This window comes from Emys orbicularis, chromosome 8 (genome assembly GCF_028017835.1).
Source record: "Emys orbicularis isolate rEmyOrb1 chromosome 8, rEmyOrb1.hap1, whole genome shotgun sequence".
In the NCBI taxonomy this organism is placed as follows: domain Eukaryota; kingdom Metazoa; phylum Chordata; order Testudines; family Emydidae; genus Emys; species Emys orbicularis.
Window position 1 is genome coordinate 61,033,254 of NC_088690.1, and position 16,554 is coordinate 61,049,807.

The 16,554-nt window shown below is 48.9% G+C and overlaps 1 protein-coding gene across 1 annotated transcript in view; it reads right to left on the minus strand.

Moving 5' to 3' along the window:
* Positions 1-16,554, minus strand: part of PAPPA2 (pappalysin 2) — a 167,144-nt gene that overhangs the window by 54,276 nt on the left and 96,314 nt on the right. Inside the window, exons 14-16 of the mRNA XM_065409588.1 lie at positions 13,048-13,216; positions 8,582-8,759; positions 6,176-6,389 (exon numbers count right to left, since the gene is read on the minus strand). Of these exons, the coding sequence (XP_065265660.1) occupies positions 6,176-6,389; positions 8,582-8,759; positions 13,048-13,216 (561 nt within the window). The remainder of the gene's footprint in view (positions 1-6,175; positions 6,390-8,581; positions 8,760-13,047; positions 13,217-16,554) is intronic.

Genomic DNA, 16,554 nt, shown 5'->3' on the forward strand with positions numbered 1-16,554 from the left:
GAGCATGCCGACTTTCCTCCTAAGCAGTGGAATATTCCAGGGATAGGAAAGAGTTTGGCACCGGATGCACCCCACCCCACCCCACCCACTGCCAATGTGAAAAAGGCACATCCTTCGAATCCTAAACAATAACTCATATCTTCGGGGACCCGCCCAAGGCAAATCTCCCATTTCAGGCTACTTCCCAATAGGGTTGTCCTTCCCTGACCCCGAGGTAGAAGGTGGCAGCTATACCAGTGCTGATACTGCTGACCCAGGAATGCTAAGCAGCCTGTTACCAGAAAGGTGCTGGGAGGGAGAGGTGGGGGGAAAGACTTTTAAAACCCGTAGCCCTAAACTTCGCTGTGCAAGAAAAACACCTTGATTCCTTCTGATCTCGGAGAGCGACATTTACTTAGGATTAGCAGGGGAACCCGGAGCCCAAGGAAAATAAAATCAAAAATCAAGTGTTTCAAGCAGATGTTTAATGGGAATAAGGTGAAGGCCGCAGGGAAGACTTATGAGGCCTGCAGGAGCTGCGTTTGATGTGAAAGGCATGAATGTCGGTCTCTAAAGCTCCACGAACCATGCAGCAGGGAGTTTGGCTAGCGCCCAGATGTGTATTAGAGTGGCCAGGACTTGGAGCAGAGGATCCACTGCACCGACGCCAAGAGGGACTGCCGTAAATCAGCCGAAAGCTCACATTATCTGCCAATGGCAGGAGATTCAAAGATTCCAAGTCTAAAAGGAGAGGGGGTGGGTTGCTTATTGGTAAACTAAAAGACAGAAAAGCTGGGTCACTGGATTTCTGCCTCTCTCCCCTTGTAATGGTAGAGGGACAAAAAAAAAAAAAAAAACCACACACAACCACCCAGCCCCAAGCTAATGGGGTGTAAATCTTTATTGCTGCTATTAGAGATGTAAATACATGGGAGTCTGTTTGTCAGCCTATGTTTTCTTTCCCCTGCTTTATGGCAGGACATTTGTATTTTGTCTGGGATGGGGAATCTATGGCTTAAGAGCTAAAGCCCATGCTCATACCCAGCTAATGTAAGATGGCCCTGTGCCCTGGTGCACTCGGATGGCTCCTGGACTAGTCTGTCCTTGTTTGCCCACTATGGCCTTTCTGAAGTGCTTCCAGCCCCTATCCTGCTAACTCTTTCCATTTCATTTTCCCCACATCCACCTTTCTTCCCCTTTCATGGTCTACTTCAGTCCCCTGTAGTATTTGGACAACACAGGGAGCTGGAGACATCAGATGTCCCACTTGAAGGGGTGCAGTTCATTACAGTCTGGATTTCCTGGGCCATCTCAGGGCTGCGTTGAATGCAAATCATTCTTTGGCCAGTGCCTCAAATGCTCACCCACCCATTTGCTGCTCAGCCGCTCTGGCATCTTATATCTCCCCTACTGGAGAGTGAGGGGACGGCTCCAGTGTCAGCGCCTGTGGTGGACGAAAGCAACAGAGACTGGAGACAGGCAGGGGCTGAAAGGAATTTAGGCTGAGGCTGTCTAAGGCACCTAGAGGATTTGGAAGTTCGGTTCCCATTAGTTTTATTCCCGTAGGCAGCTTTGCAAATCCCATTCCAAGTGAATAGACCTTCCTTCATGCTGTCCTTGAAATCAGCCAGCGGAATGAATTCCTGTGCAGCAGAGGATACGCTTATCACAGAAATCACACAGGGTTCTGGCCCTTCCACTCCAAAAAACACAGGCCACCACCCCTTAAGCTATAGGAAAACGTCCACAGCTGGCAGAAACAATAGGGCCATTATCCTCTCTTGGCTCAGTCACTGGGGTCAACATCGGACACTTACCCATGCCAATAACGGCAAGGCATTACACTGGAAGCTATGGCTGGCGCAGGATTGGGCTGTCCGCCTCCTAAGCGGGACAGGCTGCCATGAGCATATAACCCTAGTGTGCCATGCTTTGCACTCACTGCTCATTCTCCTCCAGGACGTTTACTCTCATCTACAAAATCCCAAATGGTTCAGGGCCCAGTTACCTGAGAACCCACCACTCCCACTCTGCCCTGTTATGGCGGCTGTTAAGATGGGCTGGGATGCCACTGCTGCTGGCTCCTGGGATAGAGCTCTCCTTCGCAGTGGCCTCCTGCCCGTGGACCTGTTATTCTCTGAGCCTGGTGGCCTTCACAGCACCATGGCAGTGTTCTCTCTTTAGAGCAGGCTTTGGCAGCGAGGAGAAGGCCTCTGGAAGTGTGTATTTGTTTAGGAATCTTCCTGTCATCCCCCAAGCAACAGGAGACTTCAGAGGCTCGTATTTAAGTACCAACGTCGTTGAGGGGCCTGGATGGCCCAAAGAAACCATTTTCAAGGGAGACCCAACCAAATTATGAGGATTCCTAAGTAGGCCTCATCCAGATGGGACACAATGAGACCCATCTCCTGCATCCAATCATCACAATCTCAAGAAATATTATCCCCTAGCCCCGCCCCTTCTGATTATCGCAGTCTTCAATTCAGTGCCCTCCAAGGAACCCCTTCCCCTCCCTGAAAAAGGCCTTCTCCACATGAAGGCCATTTCCTACAAATTTCCCCACTGTTGCTAATGCTGGTGGGCTAAACCGCTGTCAGCACAAGGGTGAGCACTAGCGATGGCTCCCACAGCCACTGCTGTTTGTAACCCCTTGTCTGTAAGACTCGTCAGAGGGCGCAATGGTGGAGGCCTGTCTATGTGAGACCTCCCCATGTGGCTGACAGCTGGTCAGTTGCACCAGTGTTGCCGACAGCTGGAAATCGTTAGGTTTCCCTAGTGCAGACAAAAGCTCAAGATGCTTCTAACCTCCCCGCTCACAATCCTCAGTCACGCCATTCCAGAGTCCCTTGCAATTAAATGGTAGCAATCGTTACATAGACCTTTAACTGTACGCTCACAATCTCCTAAGGGATTCTTTGTCAATAAACATCTCTAAGGGTCGTCTAACTACTTGGAGCAACTCTTGAATAGCCTTTTCTATCAGACAAAGAATTTCCTTGTACATCCCGCCCCTCCACCAAGGGAATGAGAAATGTCTTTAAATTAAGGTCATTGGGGCTCTCAACTCTTCCTTATTAGAGCAGAAACCTACAAAAGTTGGGAAGTTCAGAATGAGCGTTGACAGCCCAGCCTAGATTCCCCATGTAGCAATCCAATCATTGTTACCTAATTGCATTCCACCTTTATGTAATCAGCCATGGCGGTGTTTGTTAGGGAATTAGAGGGGATCGTATCAGGAGATGAGGCGGCAGAATTTGTGTACATATTTAAAAACAAATCTTTGTGTAATTGCTTTCCCACTGGTAAAAATCAATTAAAACCAAACAAAGCAGAGGGAATTCCAGCCCAGCTGGAACGCCAGCCCCAGAATGTTCAATCTGAGGGAATGACTACGCAGCGACAATCAGGGGAATGGCACTGGGGCTGAGGGATGGGGAGGGGGGAGGCAGCATCCCACACATCCGGCAATGTGCAAGGATACGGATAGCTTCTGAAGCCACTCAAACAACATAGGTCTGAGAGTTTGACATGCGCACTTGTGATCTTGCATCTGCTTAGGAAGGACTGGGAAAAAAGGAGCAGAAAGAGGGAGGAAGGCTGGCCTTGTAGTTAAGATACTGGACTGGGACGGAGTATATCTGAGATCATTTCCTAGCTTGGCCACAGACTCCCTGTATGACCTTGGAAAAGTTGCTTAAGGCCAGATTTTTAAAGGTATTTAGGCGCCTAAAGAGGCAGATAGGTGCCTAGTGAGATTTTCAAAAGCATCTAGGCACCAAAATACCTTTAAAAACCTAGCACTTCCTCTCTCCGCCTGGCTTTCCCACAGGGAAAAGGAGGGTAATGATACTGCCTTCCTCCGTCTTTTGTCTACTTGCATGATCCCCTCTTTGGGGCAGGGACTGTTTCTTAATGTTTCCATACAGCACCTAGCACAATAGGGGCCCTGATCCTCATTGGGGGCTTAGGAGCTACTGTCAGTCATAATCTGTTTAACTAGCAGGGTGAAAAATGGATTAGAGAGAAAATGTCTAACAAAAGCATCACTGCAGAAATATACCACCTAAAAAGCATCTATTTGCACAAGCTGAGCTATGGAGGGAAGGTGGGTTCTCTCATCCTTACACAGCGCAGGGTTCCCTATAGCTAGAGCAACATGCTTTATTTTAAATGAATCAACATGGGGGGAAAAATAACTCCAGGCCTCACTAAGATCACTGTGCACCACTAGAACAGCAGAGAGTCACCTTCAGGGCATTTCACACCGAGTCCTCCAGAGAGAAGGGGGCAGAGTTCGGGTGCAATGTGCTCTGCTCATCTCCAGCCAGCAGAACTAACCAAACCTGTGGCTTCTCTGACTAGCGCTGGGGTTCAGCCCCTGGTTGCCCTAGGACTGGGGGATACGTTGAAGTAGCCAAAGGCCACCTTTAACCCCTCCCAGGTTTATATTTCACAGGAGGAAGGTTTGTGAACACCGACCAGTTTTGTGAACCCAAAGAGAGCTTGATAGATTTGCAAAAACCTTCAACTGCCCATAGTCTGTCCAGGAGCAATGAAGGGAAAGCCCCTTAACAGCTGGGTCAGTGCATTTGCCAGATTTGACAGGCTGGAGAGTGCATGAAAAAATAAAGTCTGCACAGCTTATATTGGGCATGTAAGTTACGGTGTCCCACTGATTCCAGATGCTTTATAAATATAATTAACTAATCAGTAAACTCTTAAGTAAACATGTGTAAACCAAGATTTAATCACACATCAACAGTTACTCATCCAGGGAATGACTTCCACTGAGCTCAATGGGCTTTGGATCAGGCCCTCACTGTATTTGTTAACGCAGATGTTAATCAGGGACCATCTTTTTCTTCTGGGTTTGTACAGTGCCCAGCACAAAGGGGTGCTGGGCCAGGACATGGGGCTCCTACATGCTACAGCAATGCACACAAATACTCAGACTACAACCCTGAAATTCACTCTAGTTTACACAATTTTAATTGCTGAGAAAGCCTTGATTTGCAATGCCGTCTCAGTCCCATGTGTATCATCATGCATGACAATAATGACTGTACTTCTGTCTGGCTCCTCGCAGTGCCAGGACCCCTGACAGTACTTGACAAAGGTGTGTGCAGTAATCACTTAATCCGTTATGGGGCGGGGGGGGGGGGATGACAACCATTTCACAGTGCACAGCAGCACTACACCACGGCTCAGGAGAGCCAGGGAAGAAGAAAGCTGCATCCAGTTAAAACTGAAAGGGGAGATTAAATAATCAGAAGGTAATAACCTGATTTGGAATTGGGCCAAGCCCCTGGGGAGTGCACAAACACCAGCTCGGAATCTCTAATAACCATAACCAGCCGGGCCCCAGTGTGTTTCACCCCAAAAGACACTGCAGCACCCTCTAGCACAATGGGAGGGTACTGGCTCAGTACAGAGATCAGTGCCCCCGTCTCACCAGCACCATCTCCTGCAGAGGAGAAAGCGTTTTCCAACTGCAATGTAATTACCCAATTGAAATTTTGCCAGGACACTTGGGTTAACATCTCTGTCCCCACAGAAAATCACCACAAGCTCTTTCGTGCCCACGAGCAGTGAAGAGCGAGGTTTTATCCCTCATTTCAAAGACAGCTACTCCAGCAGCACAGTGCGCTCATGGTAGGGCATCAGCTAATTCCCACTTAAGGCCCGGATTCTGCAACCCTCACACAGATGTTTAACTTTAAGCCCGTGAAGAGCCCCACTGAAGTCACTGAGAGGGCTCACATGCCTATAGTTAAGCACTTGCCTAAGAGAGAAGAGAGACAAGCACCATCTGTGGAACCACCACTAGCACTTCAGGGAGAACCTTCGTTTTTCTTTGAGGTCTCTTGCTGAGTACTGAGCCAGTACAACCGTGCTTAAGACTGGATGGCAGGACTCCTATTCATGTGCGCACGCGAGTACAATGGAGATTTACATCTTTTTCCCATCAGTTTCCCCACAAACAGGTACACTTGATTTTTACGCAGTGACGTGTGTGAACACTAGGAAATGGCGATGAATTGTATACACATAGGCAACCAAGCTAATTTGGAAAGCCAGTGTGCAAACATCTCTCTGTCCCCAGTGACTCTACTATGGTAAGCAGTAGAGGAGATGAAGATAAAAGGATTAGAGGAACATGGGAAAAGCTTCTGAGACAGACGAGCTTAGGACTTACTTTCTGGGTTTGCTCTCCATGCTCTCCGCCACGTGGTATCCGGGTTTACACTTATAGCGGCAGACAGAACCCACGTCATGGTTCCCTTGCAGGCACCGGGGCACCAGCAGCTTGGCATTGGCAACCACGTGAGGTGCATCACATTCCAGTTTGCAGTAAGCTTCTGGGAGTGACCAGAGCCCATCCTCCAGGCAGGTCAGCCATTGACTCAGTCCTGACTCCATGAGAGAGAAGCAGAGCATGCTCAGAACACAGGAGAATTCTAGCAGGACTCCCTGAAGCAGACACAACCCTACGGGCATGGAAATCAGCAAGAGCTGCTCCTATACAGTCGGATGCCATTGCCAATGAAGTCAATGGAAAGAAACTCATTGACTTCACTTGACATTAGGTCAGACCCTTACTGAAATTGACCATTTGAGCGCAGTGGGAAGTCAATGAAACAACTCCTAGGAGAGGAGGGACACCTCTCTATAAAGGAATTTGACAAGCTCTTTAAACTTCCTTCACATCCTCCTTAAAACTCTCCTCTGCTGTGATGCCTGTGGAAAACTCAGCAATGACTAGATAGCTGGTTTATCATGCCAGTCGCAATCGCCTTGTTTCCTCATGTGTTCCCCTGTCTGTTTGTTGTAGCCACCTGTTGTAACTTGTCTTAAACTGGCAGCTCTGTGGGACGGGGGCCATCAATTTGTTACAGTGCCTCATGCAATGGAGCCATAATCCCTAACTGGGGCCCCTAAGTGCTATGCAATTAATACATCATCAATAATAATAATAATTAATAAATTCTATCGTTCTCCTTAGGGGCTGTGTCACTGCTTAGCTGTCATCACAACTGGTACCTCAGAAACTCCAAAGATAAATGAATAGGAACAGTCAGACAAGGGATGGGAAATGTAGCACCATCTTCCAACACATTTCTACACCCTCATATCTGATTCCTGTGCTGGACAAAATGGAGCCCACCCAGCCTGGAGAAGTGAGCAGAAGTCTGTTCTGGCTGGCATGGTATTCCCACAACTCTTAGCTAAGCTTAAGCTAAGCTCCATTGCATGCACTGGCGGCCCCTCCGACGTTCCTGGAGGGCCTGTGTCCCAAGGAGCTAGTCATAAGGTTTCTCCTTACTTTGGATCTCCTGCAAGGTAGTGCCCACGACTGATGCCACACAGATCATATAATCTATCTTTAGTATTTATTATTATTGATCTAATGCCCACCAGGATGCAAGGCACGTCAATGAAACTATGAAGCCAGCAGGTCCCTGTCTTAATAGCTTACAATCTAAGTTTACAATCCAGTGCTTAGTGAAGTTGATGGGACTCTCTGATTTTATCCACTAGGCAGGCATTGTTTCAGCCACTGGAGAAGACCATGGCGTTCTATGGATGGGCCTGCTCCTCTTCCACTGAAGCCGAAGCAAATCTTCTGCTGACTTCAATGGGAGCAAGAGCCGGTGGAATGAAAACAAAGACATCTGTATGAACTAGGTTCAATCCTGCCCTCCTTTGCAGCTGAGCAGCCCCACTGAAGGCAACGGTGTTATGTAGGTCAAAATTTGGCCTGTTGACTATAGGCATTCTCACACGCTGCACTGCTCAGTTCATGCTGGGATCTGCAGGCATGCTCACTGTCAGGAAAATCAGATTCATTGACTGTGGTTTGTACCTTCGATAAAAAGAGGAACAATTTTCCTACATTTCAGCTATAAATGTCTCGCTAAATAGCACACCCATTAAAATGATTTATTGTAGGTGATGCTAGAGTGAATAAGCTAGTGGAAACTCACACAAAGCCCCAGTGCTTGGAATTGTCAGGACAATAACCCCCAAATCCCATCCATCTCTGTCCTGTAGAGACAGGAATAGCAGCTCTCTTTTCTTACCTTGGCTTCAAACCACAAATTAGGGATTGAGGGAGGTGGTGGGCAGGAAGCAACATATGGAGTCATAATGCCATAGACTGCAGTAGTGGCCTCTGTGGCTACAAAAGGCCCTGTGCTTCCAGCAGTCTAGTGCCACATACATACACATGCCCCTTAGCCAATGTGCCATTCTTTGATTTCCCGTCTGACTGTCCCCAGCAAAGCCCTCCCCCAATCCCGATTTGGCCAGCTGCATTTCTGCTCCACTCCTGGCTTCCCAGATCTATGTAAAGGGGCTAACAGAGGCTGCACAATCACATAGGAGGGGACATTTCCATGGCTTGAAGTGGCAGGCAGCAAGTGGCCATGGGGATTGCCATTAGTACTGGGGGGGAAGGAGACAGATAAAGCACATCTTCCCAGGTGGCCTCAGAAGACCTAAAGCCTGCTTGGCTGGCAAAGTCAGAACAACACTGGTAGGGATGGAGAGGCAAAGCTCAGCTCTGAACGGAACAAGGATGGACACTTGTGGCATCCCGTACCTTGAAGCTTAGCTGGCTTGATGCAGGAGAAGGAGCAGCGCTCCAGGAACGTGGTCCCGGTAGGGCAGGAGAACTCAGCATAGTACACGTGTGACTGGTCAGGAACTCCGCAGTCCACGGGGTTGCAGGTCACGGATCTGTCCCACCTCCCGGAGTTGCATGTCAGCAGAAACTCTTTCTAAGAAGAAAACATGCCTGCTTCTGATTTTTACGAATGAGTTGTAGTCTAAAGGTAGGTCTACATGGCACAGACCTTATGGTGGCATGTAGAGTACATGCACTGCATGCTCCCCCAGCATGGGTATAAAAAACAGTGTTGACAGTGAGGCACAGCTTCAGTGAGGAGAGTAAAGACAAGCCTGAACCTTATCAGTATGTACCCTACATGGCTCTACACACCCGTCTACACTGCTGTTTTTAGCAGTCTAAGTCCCTTTGCCTCCCCGCTGCAGGGAAGGATTCCAGCAGCTCCCCACAGCTGGAGCCTTTCACTGATGTGCGTAGCTACATATTGCAGCATGGACGCAGCTTGCTTGTCACTGCAGTGTGTAGCGACCCATACCCTACACACTGCCGCCAGTGGTGTGCAGCATAGACACAGCCTAGAAGTTACTACAGTGGCAAAAAGGCTGGCCTGGGTTTCAAAGAATAGCAGCGTCTCTCCCTTCCTTCCTCCACTGGGACACCATGCTCAAACCATCCCTTGTCCTGCACAAGGCATGTGCTCGTGTTGCCATCTCTGGGAGCACAATGCATGTGTGGCCCCATGCTACACAGTGGGGCCTTTGCGGTAACGTATGGGTCATCTACATTAGAGATGTTTGCAATCAATTAGTAGTGTGGCGGACTTCGCAAAACACATGGTTAGCACACAGCTCCTAAGCCAGGCTGTAATATGTTAGAAAATGTGACTTGGTCTTTTCTACGCTGCAAAAAAGAGCCTTATTTTAACCATATCAGAGGACAGCCATATTGTAAGTGGGTCTTCCAAGCTTATTTTTCTATTCTGTATAGACCCACAGACACCTGGGAATTTGGATGACTGGATAACCAGGTAAATAAACACAGTTAAGAAATCCCCTTTACACAACAGAAGAACCACCTGAGACTCTGGTTATAATCTGTCAATCACATTATAACCCTGATCACGATCAGGTTCGAAATGTGGTACACCCATGTTGTGTGTGTAGTCAACTATGTTACAACCTGGCTGCAAACTCACTGAACAGCTGCAGAACAAACAGGCCCTGACATATGTAGCCCAGTTCAGGGGCACGGTTAAATTGTGGCTCAGCATGTGCACAATGCAAGATGGAGTTACATTTTAAACAATGTTTTTTCTATAGTGTAGAAATTGCAATGCAATATCTATCACTGTGGCGGAGGACATCTGAAAATGCATTGCACCAATTTTAAAGCCACCTATAATCCTTTGCCCCTTGCACGGGGAAGCGGGGCTGGATGGGATAGCCACTTGGATTTTCCCAGAATGCACTGAAATAAATCCAGTTGCGTGGCACATGGGTTACCATCTAAAAATGTGTGGATGTAGTGAGCTGCATTAGCTATAACCATAACCCTGGCTACATGAAGCACGATTTCTTCTGCAGTGTACACGAGGCCTACGTGCAGCAGCATAGGACAATGACACTTACCTGCCCAGCAGCATGGGAAATCACAACAGAAGCATTCCCAAAGCATCACCGTCCCACCAAATGCTCACCCAATAATGGAGACCCCACAGCTACCACTGCCCTGTGATGAGTTAGAAGAGCAGTGCTAGTCTGCAAAACTCACCACAGGCCACCTGCAACATCCCATCTGCTGGGTCACAGCCTCAAGCCCAGCCCTGCCCATACACTTCCCATTTGACTGGCAAATGTTGAGAACTCCCACCAGGCAGATTTATGTTGTGTGACTTCATTTTAGAGACAAAAAGAACATTTTGTTCCTCTTGAGAATGGACCAGTGTGTGTTATGGGACCTGCCGTCCAGTGACATCTGCCTCGACCAACATAGGGATTAGCTGGAAGGCCACATGATTAATAGAATTTTCGGAGAGACAGGGGCCAAGCAGCCTGTCTAGATTCATCCATCTGCCTGATTAATCTTCGTACTCTAATAGTTCTCTAAGTGCCCATCTAACTACTACTGAAGGGAAACACATTCAGAGTTGCATTGTCCCTTCCAGACATGAACTGCTTCCAGCCTCAGGAAAAAGTCTCCTAAACTCTCCTTATACCCACATCTATCTTCACCTCACTTCACTCTGTGCTCTCTTGTCCGGCGCTGGAGAGAGGCGCCACCCTGACAGACTCAAGTCCAGCAGTCCATACTTATTGGTACCGCAAATACAGTATGGATTGTGCCCAGCGCCCTGCCAAAGGGACTCTACCTCCACCTGCAAGGATCATTTCTAGGACAGTTCAATATCCAGGCCCTTCAGTCCTTGGTCTCCCAGCTAACAAGGGAGCTAGCAATAGTGGTGGCTTAAAACACAGACCCTTGCCTGCTCGGAACTAGGCCAAATTCATGTCACACAGACTAGTACCAGTGACCGACAGAGGAAGAAAGGCTCCATATCCTATTACCTAGCTCCTCATCCAGATTCCTTCAAACGCCTCTCTCTTAACCTACTTTTTTCTGATCAAAACACGAGCAATTACCTTACTCTTTAACAGTGACAACACTCTGGAGACACCTGTCATTCTAGTCTCTCCCTCCGGAACTGTCATGGACTCATGTCATCTGTTCCTCTGGTACGCCACACAGAGTACTCTCAGGGACTTCGCGCACTGCCACAACCATCACCTCCGCTTGGTGTTCAGTTCCTCGCTGGATAATACGCTTGTCTAACAGATTGAATTTGCAAATGCGGTATGTGGCAATTTAATTCATTCATCGGGACTGGCCCTCTGGGGTGCAGAGAGCAGCATATTGCAATACAAGGGGTTGTCTGCTCATCAGCCGCTTCCGTGCTAGTGCTGCTGGGAAAGCTGGAGGGTGTGGCACAGGATTGACCCACAGGTCGCTGGATAAATTCAGAAATGAACTGAGGCATGGGCAAGAGGGAGTTTAGCTGGGCTGAATTCATCCCTGATGTACTTCCACTGACTTTAATGGAGTTCCATCAGAGATGACCTTGAGTCTGAGGGCTTGTCTACATGGGGACATCCAGGAAAATTAATCTGAATTAAGGAAAAGTGTGAATTTGAAGTGGATTATTTAAACCTCACTAAACCCCTGTGTGGACACTGTTAATCAGAATTAAAGTGACCTTAATTTGGTTTAATTCACTTTGAAGACTGAGGCGCCTTGAATTCTGAATTTCGGTGTTCACACAGGGATTTCATGTGGTTGAACTAATCCACTTCAAATTCACACCTTCTGTTAATTTGAATTAATTTTCCTGGATGTCCCTGTGCAGACAAGCCCTAAGAGAGAGCATGGGGGTGTAACTTGCTGGGTAAGGGGATTGCTGGAGGGAAAGCAGCTAATAAGGAAGGCAGAGGAAGGTGTACATTCAGGTAGCTCCCCTCACACACTGCTTTTAATGTACAACTTTGTGTATCCTCTTCCAACCCCTCATTGTGCAAATGACACCAATTTAGATATGCTCTCACTCTGGTAGACTCCCTTATGCCCACTTACTGATGTCAGATTTGCACACTGTGATGAAGTGGGGAATTTTCATGATATTTTGTATGACTATTGTGTGTGCCTCAGTTTCTCCTAGTGCTGCATATTTAACAAGGAGGTAGGGAAAGGGTGTTTGCTCTTTGCAGAGACACAGAGATCCAAATATGACTAGCAGAACTTGCAGTAGGAAAGGCAGACCACAGGGGAGCAGCAGGATAATGGTGGCTGCTTTCTTCCCTGCTGGTTGACCTCAGCCCCACACCCAGGAAAGAGACTACTACCCGGGGAGAGGTGGGGATGAGGCACCTCTCTTCTACATTCCAGAAGAAATCAAATAGAGGGGTGATCCTGTACCCATGACAGATGTGTCCCCTTACTGAAAGTGTTCCTGTATTTGGTACCCAGAAGAGAGATTTCCAGGAAAACTTCTCTCCCCACCATCCCAGGAGTATCTTTACACCCTGGGAGATCACTCTTCACTTCACAATAACATCCTTCAGTTTGGCTTGACTGGGAGCCCCGGTGCCAAACAGACCCCAGACTGACAGAGCAGTAGGTGGCACAGGTCAGGACTGAGGTGCATTAGCAGGGTTGTGAGGGGCCCAGGTCTGGAACAGCAGTGTGCCACGGATTGGGACTGAAGGGCACTGGTCTTGCTGAGGGTGGTGGTCCTGCACTGGACTAAAGCAAGGAGTGCTGTGGGTCAGGACTGAGGTGCACTGGCAGAGCTGGGGGTGCCCCAAGCAAGCTGGAGGGAGCTGGGTAGCAGCCTGTCTCAGCTAGCAGTCACTCAGTCAGGTTGCATGGTTATTTCCACCAGGACTCACCTCCCTGGGGCTCAGACCCTTCCCGCTGCTGGACTGGAGGACAAATCCCTTTTCACAGGCAACAGCGCATTTCATGTGTCCCGGGCCACCGGACGTGCAGTTCACCAAGGCATGGTCGAGCTGCAGTGGCATGCAGCTGCCCTGCTCCCCACAGGTCCAGCGGGCACAGCTGTAGAGGAGACAAAGGTGGGAGAAGAGAATCAAAAGGCAGCTCCCCATGGTGGGGAATCCCAGCGCTTCTGCAGAAGGAGGAGCTCCTCCCTTGCGGCATCACAAGGGAATGCCCCGTGCGCCAGCACCCTGCTTGGGATGGGTCAGCGCAGTCGGTGTCCAGGGCTCCAATGTCCAGCCCAGGACTGGTCAGTACAGACAACACAGTGGTTGGATTTGCGGTTCTCTCGGATTGGCAGGCTGTAAAGCTCAGCTCATTCCACACCGGCCCCTTTGGTTTCCTAAGGGAAACGCTGGATGGCAGATGGTTAACACAGGGAGTTTCCCTGCAGTCTAGTCCTCAATTAATCTGCAGAGGTGGCAGCACCAGTGGAAGGATGGAGTGAGGGGGCTCAAACCACCCCATATCCAACAGCTTCTTATTTAGGCATGCACTCACGAAGGTTTGCTCTGGGGACAAGAGATGTGTTCTTCTGCCAGGGGTACTGGAGCCCAGCATATCCCCCACTCCCCTGGCTCTGCCTTAGTTTAATCTCCACCTGCTCCCAGCACACAAACTCCCACACACTAACAGTTAAGGCCCCGGTCCTACGCTTGGGTGAGAGGCAGTGCTGTCTAGTGGAGAGAGCAGTACAGTGGCAGCCAGGGAACCTAAGTTCTGGTCCCAGCTCTTCCACTGAGCTGCCATGTGTGTGACCCTGGACTCCTCACTTCACCCCTCTGTGCTTCTGTTTCCCCTCTCAGCCTTCATCTGTCTGACCTATTTGGGTTGTAAGCATTTTGAGACGTGGACTGCCTCTCGCTATGGGTATGTGCAGCACCTGGCGCAATGGGGCCCTGATCTCAGTTTTAGCCGCTAGGTGCAGTGTGAATCAGACCCTTGAAACCCTGGGGAACAGCATTTTAGTTAACGAGACTGAGCAGGCACCAAGATCAGCCCATGTGAATCCAATCACAGGATCAGGGCCCAAGCGGGCAGGTTTTTCAAAGCCACATTTCCAGGACATTATGGAGCTGTACAAACACATAATAAGAGACAGTCTAGCAAGAGCAGGCTTTGAGTGCAAAAGGTAAAAATGGCAAAAAACCAACAACAACCCACATGACAATTTTAAAAGATCGAAGGTTCCTTTTGCAGGCAAAGGGATTGTTCCGATATTTCCCCCCCCCCGGAAGACTGTCCCTTTAAGAAATGCTGGGCCAGATCCTCAGCTGTTGTCAATCAGTGTAGCTCCGCTGACTTCAGTGCTGAATTTATGCTATTTGAGGATTCGCACCATTTTTTCCCATCAGCTCTTCATTAGAAAATAATAACTAAGGGCACATCCTGAGAGGCGCTGAGCATCTTGCGCTTCCATGGGAGCTGCAGGTGCTCGGCATCTCACAGGATCAGGACATAAAATGATGCTGTTTGGGGATCTGCTTCCTACCTCTCTGCATCCCTAAGGGGACCCTGCTGGCCCTAGGAAATCAGAGCCCCCTGGAAACTCAGAAAAGCTGTGACAGCTGAGTGGAGATGTACAAACAAGGGGCTTTGAGGGGACCCTATGGATTTTAAGGAGCCCCAACCCTGCCTTAACGAATCCCAGGACAACCCACGGCCACAAGTGGAGCAGTGAGTTGCTCAATGGCACACAGCCCCCACACAAGGGATCTCCCAGATGTTTGGGTTTACTCTACAAACGTGTAAGCTGTTGCAAGCCTGTATCTCTGTCATGTGTTAATGGTCGTCAGATGGAAATGGGGGCAGGGACTAGGCTACCGAGCAAATCCCAGGGGAAATCACTCATCATTTAGTTACACAAGTTAAAACAGAACAGTGCTCATCTGTGCTCACACACAGTCTCCCACGTACTCTCACACCTACCCCAGAGCGACACAGTGCTCATCTGCACTCACGCACAGCCTCATGCACTGACAGCCACACACAGTCTCTGTCACACACACGCTGTCACACCTATCTCAGAGCGAGCAATACCTGCATCGGGGGAGGGAGATTCGTGTTTCGTATATACTGTGACAACCCTTGTATAGCTTGTCATGTTATTAAAGGCTTGTGAACTGAATTAAAACATCCAATCACATTCAGACACACAAACATATCGGGGTCTCTCGACTTCCTGGCTATCCCGTAACCACTCGAGCAGCCTTCCTCCCCTAGGGTCACTCTTGTGTGCGGGCACACCCCCAAAAAACCCCTTATGGAGACCTGAACAAACCCAATATACATGTAGCCAGCTCCTGCAAAGGCTGTGTCAGCAAAGCACTGAGCTGAGGGGTTTGTGTACTGGACACATATCCACTGCAGCTAAATACATCCTGGACTGAACGGTGTGTGGAAGCTCAGGCCAGGTCTACACTTACAACTCAGGTCAACATAGCTACGGAGCTCAGGGCTCAACACCCCTTGAGTGCCGGAGCTATGCCAATCTAACTCCTGGTGTAGACACAGTTAGGTTGGTGGAAGAATGCTTCTGTCATCCTAGCTACCATCACATAGGGAGGTGGTGTTCCTACAGTGACAGGAAAACCCCTTCTGTAGCTGTAGTCTGTGTCTACACTACGGGGTTACAGCGGCATAGCTCTGGAGCCATGGCTATACCACTACGGTGTCTGTAGCGTAGACATGGCCTCAGACACTCTCCCTCATTCCTCTCAGCCCATCTTCCCCGCTCTGCGACTTCTCCTGTCCCTCTTCTCTCCCCACAGGACCATCTCTGCTTTGATTCAGCACCGCAGGGCCGGCAAGGAAACTGTCAAGTGGCGGTGTTAAAAAGGGAAATGTGCTAAAAACTGAATATGGAGTAACTAGGGGTCTAGGATTTGGGCTTTACCTACTCTCGACAGAAGGTGTCCTTGCTACTGTCATAACTGTAAAGGGAAGGGTAACAGCCCTCCTGTGTACAATACTATAAAATCCCTCCTGGCCAGAGACTCCAAAATCCTTTTACCTGTAAAGGGTTAAGAAGCTCAGGTAACCTGGCTGACACCTGACCCAAAGGACCAATAAGGGGACAAGATACTTTCAAATCTTGCGGGGGGGGGGGGGGAAGGCTTTTGTTTCTGCTCTTTGTTTTGGTGGTGGTTTGCTCTTTGGACTGGGAGGGACCAGACATCAATCCATGCTCTCCAAATCTTTCTGAACAAGTCTCTCATATTTCAAACTTGTAAACAAACAGCCAGGCAAGGCGTGTTAGTTTTATCTTTGTTTTCTCAACTTGTAAATGTACCTTTTACTAGGGTGTTTACCTCTGTTTGCTGTAACTTTGAACCTAAGGCTAGAGGGGTTCCTCTGGGCTCTTTAAGTTTGATTACCCTGTAAAGTTATTTTCCATC